At 31.6% G+C, this 6,739-nt stretch overlaps 1 protein-coding gene across 1 annotated transcript in view; it reads right to left on the bottom strand.

Moving 5' to 3' along the window:
* The window catches only part of LOC125847516 (uncharacterized), an 8,256-nt gene extending 6,070 nt beyond the window's left edge, over positions 1–2,186 (bottom strand). The window contains exons 1-3 of the mRNA XM_049527118.1: positions 2,075–2,186; positions 1,109–1,137; positions 6–105 (exon numbers count right to left, since the gene is read on the bottom strand). Of these exons, the coding sequence (XP_049383075.1) occupies positions 6–105; positions 1,109–1,137; positions 2,075–2,186 (241 nt within the window). The remainder of the gene's footprint in view (positions 1–5; positions 106–1,108; positions 1,138–2,074) is intronic.
* Between the last annotated feature and the right edge of the window lie 4,553 nt (positions 2,187–6,739).

Raw genomic sequence — 6,739 nt, 5'->3', positions numbered from 1 at the left:
TGCACAGCTTCTGATAAGAATTTCAACACGAGTCACATCTACTGCTTGTCCTCCTTGGGGATGTCCTTCTTCGGTATCTCCTTTGGCTTTGCCTTTTCTATTTCCCTGCAGAAACATCAATGGCATGTCATGTTCATCTGATACACATAAACAGAACGACTGCAACCGATTGCCAAACAAGCAAAATGAAGGATTCAATTTACCAAGAGAAACAAGTTAATACAACAAGTTACTCCTATACAGCAAAAGAGAAGATGTGCAAAGATGAAGATAAAGATAACAATAGAAGGAGATGAGAAATGACATGAAAGGATTAAAAAGATGAGAAGTAAAAGGAGGAGATCAAACTGAAACCTACAAGTCAAGAATAAAATTCTAAAATAAGTTCTCTAGGGTACCTAGGATTCTAAGTATAGAATAAAGAACATATTGCTTTTCATGTTACACCTATTATGCATTGAAAATTTGTACAGTAGAACTAGCAGTACTTTGTAGTTTGCAGAAGAAGATTGACATACCATCTTTCTCTGGAATAAAGCCAGACAAGACTTCAAAAGATGTTCTTTTGCTCATACTGTCCGGAATGTTTTAGCCAGACAGGCATAAACTACCAACCTAGGTTGCTATATGATACAGAATCAGACAACAAAGTTAGCAAAAAAATTCTACAATTAAGGGCGAAGAATACCATTAAGGATGGGTGTACTTACATAATATGTATATATAACCTAGAACAAGCTATCAAAACATAATTTAGAACTACCAATACCATTTGATCAATTTCATGAGTCAAAGGCTAATAAATAACTAAGCCAGCTGAAATGTATGGAGAATGCAACAACCATGAAAACGGGGATGCACCCATAAAGGCATTGATCAGAGGCATAAACCCCAGAAATGGCCTCGGGGATGTATCAATCAACATAGTGGGGATGCATACAGCAAGACAAATCTCAGCCAAACGACCCTAAAATTGCCTAGGCATTTAAACCTCTCATACTAAACCCTTACCCTAATAAATGCAACCAAGTTTTGGCATTTGACCTACCACATGAAATGATTAAGACTGCTGTGATTTCAGACAGCTAGTCAATGTGAGTCATAACACCTTGAGTAGCGTATGGTCAGATGATCGATCTTTTAAAAATTTCAGCTCACCGCCTTGTCAAGAAAGGATTTATAAGAAACCTTTTCAGGGAAATTGACAGAACATATTTTTATCTTTATAAATAGCATACATTTTTTTTCCAGACTTCACAGCATACATAACTAATGCAAAATGAACCAAATAACTCAAGGTATCAAGGACGCATACCATAAAGAAGTTTCCATCGATACCATAAAGGTCTAAACCTGACACCACGTTGAAGAGTCGCACTATTCTTGCCTAGGGAAGGGGGCAATCCTGTTCTTTTTTTTGGCTTTTCCGAAGTTGGTTGAATAAGCTTTAGTTACCATAGTGAATACAGATTAATTTTCTTATTAAGAGTCATATCATAAGATAAGATGACTTTACCAATTCAACTTATTAAGACTTATAAGTTTTGTTAAAAGATACAAATTTTACACGCAAAAGGAAGTACGTATAATGTTTTAATTTGAAGGACATAATATTTGGGTGACCAATTTGAAGGCAAAAGATTCATGTCCAAGTGGTGGCATACAAGTTACGGCTAAAACAGAACATGATATCAATAAGGGAACATGTCTTTGGTGGACATTCTACATGACCACCAAGACATAAGCATATAATAACAACAAATCCAGGGCACCTTTATGTCTTCCAATAAACTAAAACATGAAAGACAGATCACAGATGTGGCAATTTTGAGTTATGTAGGATATTAGCAGGAAGACCAAACTTAGAAGTAGACATAACTAAAAGTGCATTGTATTAAGCCAGTCAAATACAACCCTCGTACAATATTACTACAAGGTAGAGCACTAATTTTGTTTATCACTATCCATTCATGATTCACCAACGGCTAATTTTTAATCGAGAAAGCGATGAAGAAGTTCAAACTTGAAGCAGAATGCAGAAAAATAGTAACTTCAACTATATAACAAAATGAACAGACCAAATACTTGATTGAAGACATACTTAGCGGCAGAAGCTGACTCTTCCTCGAGCCAATGGCGAATTTGACGAACGTTACGCTTGAAGATTGAGGCAGACTGTTTGACATCGCTCCTCATCAGTAAAAACGCGGCGCTTACTCCGACCACCGTCAATATAAAGTTGGTTAAAGCCATTTCAAGATGAATTCCGTTTCTCTGATTGGTATTCCAATCTCAAAAGCTCTAAAATTGCACGAATCAAGTGGATATGAAGAGATGATTACGATGGTGATCCGATTTGTATGTAAGGGTTTTAGTACTGAAGCAGGATTCTTGCATCGCAAGAAAATTTCCCCAAATCTGCAGAACGTGAACCAAAATTTAAAATTGGGCTTATTAAGATAACTCTTTTGGGCCAGAAGATGTCACTGTGAGCCGGTAGATTTTGGGCTAACAATTCTGAAGTAGTCGACCTCATGAGTTGGGCTAACTAGAACTAGCTTTTCGGCTAAGAATTATTTTGAGGAAAAACTACATAGACATACTTCATTACCCTAAACTTGGCAAGAAAATTTACTTTACCACTTTAACTTTACAGGTAATTATTTGCCCCCCTAATCTCATTTGAAATGAATTTAATATCACCTTAAGATTATAATATCAGTCTCACAGTGTCAAGTGCATCTCACACACGCCATGTCATCCACACATTAACGCCACAACACTGCCACGCCGTGTCACCTTGAAACTTATTTAAATTTTGATTTTTTAGTTCATCTTTTATTTCTTTTTATTTATTAACAATTTTAGAAAGAAAAAAAAAATAGGAAAAAATGAGGATTAATCTTACATTAAAAAAAATATTCATGTTCATCACCATTAATATAAACACTGCCTTAAATAGTGATTTTGAAGCAACAATTTTCAACACCAACAATCTTCTCTTTTCAATTTTCAAAATTAGTGCTATCAATTTTAATTCATATCTTGAAAAAAAGAAGACCCTCTTCTTAAAATCGAAAATTAATATGAGTGAAAGGTCAGAAGTAAAGAAAAAAAATGGTGGGGGTTCAACGATGAAGAGAAAAAGAAAAGAAAGATGACGGTTGAAAGAGGGGAGGTTTGGAGTAGGAGAAAGAGGGTGAGGATGTGGGATTCGAAGAAGGAGAGAAATGGGTTGGGGAGTTTTGAAGAAGGACAAAGAGAGGGGGAGGGGGGTGTTTCGAGTAAGAAGAATGGGGTGGTGCAAGGGTGATTGAAGGCGGCAGGGGGTGGTGGGCTGTGGGGAAGAAGAAAGAGTGGGGTTGCTAGTAGCTAAGGGTGGGGTGGTGGGGTGTGTGGAAGATGAAGAATGAAAAATGATGGCTGAAAAGAAAAAAAAAGGGATCCACTTATCTTTTTCCTTTTAAATTTTTTGCCAAACGCGCTTGAATTTTTTTCACTTGCCATTCAGCGATTTGGGTGCATTTAAATTCACTTGATAGAGATTAGGGGGGTAAAGAATTACCCGTAAAGTTAAAGTACTAAAGTAAGTTCTCCTGCCAAGTTCAGGGGAGTTTTTATGTATTTTCTCCCATATATACATATTTTACTTCTAATTTAAAAATATCACATATAATATCACTTTTTAATAATTATACCATACATTTTAAAAAGTTAATTAGATACACAATCCCCTTAAATATGATATTTAATAATTATCTTAAAATTGTATATCCTTAATTAATGGGACTTTAACAATTCATATTACTTCCTCTCTATTCACACCATCAGCCACTCTCCCAAATTATACAAATTCTGAATTTTTACAAATCTGTGAATTATACAGATTCTGATTCAGAGCTCTAATTCTTTTAAAGTTTGATTTTAGGGTTTTTACATTGTTTGAATCTATCAGTTCTCCATATTTTATAATGGATAAAAATTTACACTATCATTAACTTCGTACAATGATTCAAAAGAAGGTCTCACCTTAAAGGTAACAATACAAACATTATATATATAAATTTCATAATATTGCAAGTAAAACATTTTTAAGATACATCTTTAATTTCATGTATATCGTTATGCGGGTCATAATGTATCTAAAGTTATCTTACTTTACTGGATACAAATCCCATATTAATATCTGAAATACATGCATAACGAATCATTATATGCTACACAAATCATTACTTTTAGATATAAGATCGTTATCTTTATCAATGATATATACATTATTTGTCCGAGATACACATTATTTGTTCGAGATACACATTTTTTCATGTATCAGTACCACATTATTGTCGAAGATACATGCTTAACAAAATATACATGATATAAAATGAACATTAAATTATTAAAATGTTCATATACATGCTTAGCAATACACAACGAAACTCATATATACATGTTTAGTTTGTTAATTTCCCTTAATTTACTCCTTTAATTAAGGCAATAAGTCTTAAATCATGTATCTCGACATTTTAAACCCAATGAATACACATATCTGACGGATCGAGATACGCATATCTCACCACATAAAATGATATATGAAGTAATATAAAAATTATCGGAAATCCTAATAATTAGGATCTAAAATAGTGGAATTTATATAATTTACTCTTATTTTCAAATGATTACGATACGATTACATACCTACAATTTTGAGGAAAATGTTGATGAATTACCTTAGTTATATTAAATAAAATTTCTTATTTGCACCGAATATTTTCATCAAAACTAAATAGTTCCATCATAAGTTTCACAAATTAAATAAAAATACATCAAAGTTAAATTAAATATTACTTAATCGTGATTAGCTGATAAGAATTTATATGCAAAACACACATTTTGCATTCAATTGCTAAGTATTTCCTAACCTACTATTTGCAATAATCTTATGTAATTCTCACCAAAAATTAACTATTAAGATATCACTTAACAAAATATTTAAATTCACGCTAAAAATAATATATATTGACTTTCGTAAGCAACATTTGCTTTTGGATAGAATATAGAGAAAATTGTTTGATATACCTTCCAATTTTGTTATGTGTTAAAATGACTCATATATACCTTTTTCCCCTAACAAAATAAAAAAATTAATTTAAAATATATTTTTTGAATTGTTTTATTTTTGAGAAAAACATTCATGTAAGGTATATTTGATACTTCGCATATGTATTTTTTTTCGTCTTTTTTAGTTCAACGGTTAATTTGAATTCATTATTTTAATGGTCAAATTTATTTTTTACTAACTTTCTTGTAAAATTTATTATATATGTCCCAATATTTTTACATACAAAAATTAAATTACAATATATCTGGAAAATATTTAGTTTTAATTTTTTTCTTTACTTTTTGCTTTTTTCATTCACAATATAAAAAAACATGGTGGAAAAGATCATATATACCCTACATAATTATTTTTTAAAAAATTAAAAATTCACTTCCGTTAGATAAAAAGGTATATGTAAGTCATTTTTGTAACAATAGGAATATATGTGAGTTATTTATGTAAAGGTAGACTATATCAGTTCTAAGTATTTCCTAACCTACTATTTGCAATAATCTTATGTAATTCTCACCAAAAATTAATTATTAAGAAATCACTTAACAAAATATTTAAATTCACGCTAAAAATAATATATATTGACTTTCGTAAGCAACATTTGCTTTTGGATAGAATATATATATGTCCCAATAGTTTTACATATAAAAATTAATTACAATATATCTGGAAAATAATTAGTTTTAATTTTTTTCTTTACTTATTGCGTTTTTTCATTCACAATATTAAAAACATGTGTGAAAAAGATCATATATACCCTACATAATTATTTTTAAAAAAATTAAAAATTTACTTCCGTTAGATAAAAAGGTATATGTAAGTCATTTTTGTAACAATAGGGATATATGTGAGTTATTTATGTAACGGTAGACTATATCAGTTCTAAATGACAAAGTTGATGAGTATATCAAACCCTGTTTTCTATAAGGAATAACAAATAATAGTCGAGAATTATTCAAACACCCGGAATTACTTTTATGTATGGTAGAGCCACTAGCAAGTGTTCATGGTACCTTGCTGAAGTTGAAGAAGAATATGTAATTCATTGAAGTCGATCATAATAGGGATTTGTTCTCCCTTAGAAGAGAAAAATTGGATTTCTACACGTAATTTAAGAATATATACGTGAGTTGAATTGATCAATAATGATATTACAATGAATTAGCTTGTAAAAATGTAGTCTTCGGAAGATGTAATACTTGTTGAATGTTAAGAATTGCAAGAACTTGAAAGCTTTGAGAATTTTTTCTAATATTATAAGTAGGGGTGGCAAATGGTTGGATTGGATCGGATTTGGATGGATTGAGCAAAATGATTTGGATTACAATCTACCCAAATAGAATATGGATAACTATGAATTTGGTCAAATATGGTTTGGGTAAAATGGTTCTAACCCATTTTAAAAAATCTGCTTTTCAAAAAAAAAAATTACCCCCCCCCCCCGAGCACCCCCACCCCCAGGGTGCCCCCACCCCCCACCTTCCACCAACTGACCCCTAAATTTTTTTATTTTCCAAAAATAAAAAAAAAAAATCTGTTTTTTCAAAAAAAAAAATTACCCCCTCCACCGGGCAACCTCCCCCCACACCTTTCACCAACCTACCCCTAATTTTTTTTATTTTCCAAAAA

Source organism: Solanum stenotomum, chromosome 12, assembly GCF_019186545.1.
Source record: "Solanum stenotomum isolate F172 chromosome 12, ASM1918654v1, whole genome shotgun sequence".
NCBI lineage: Eukaryota > Viridiplantae > Streptophyta > Magnoliopsida > Solanales > Solanaceae > Solanum > Solanum stenotomum.
The sequence above is the reverse complement of the archived record's forward strand: the minus strand, read 5'-3'. Positions and strand labels throughout refer to the sequence as shown.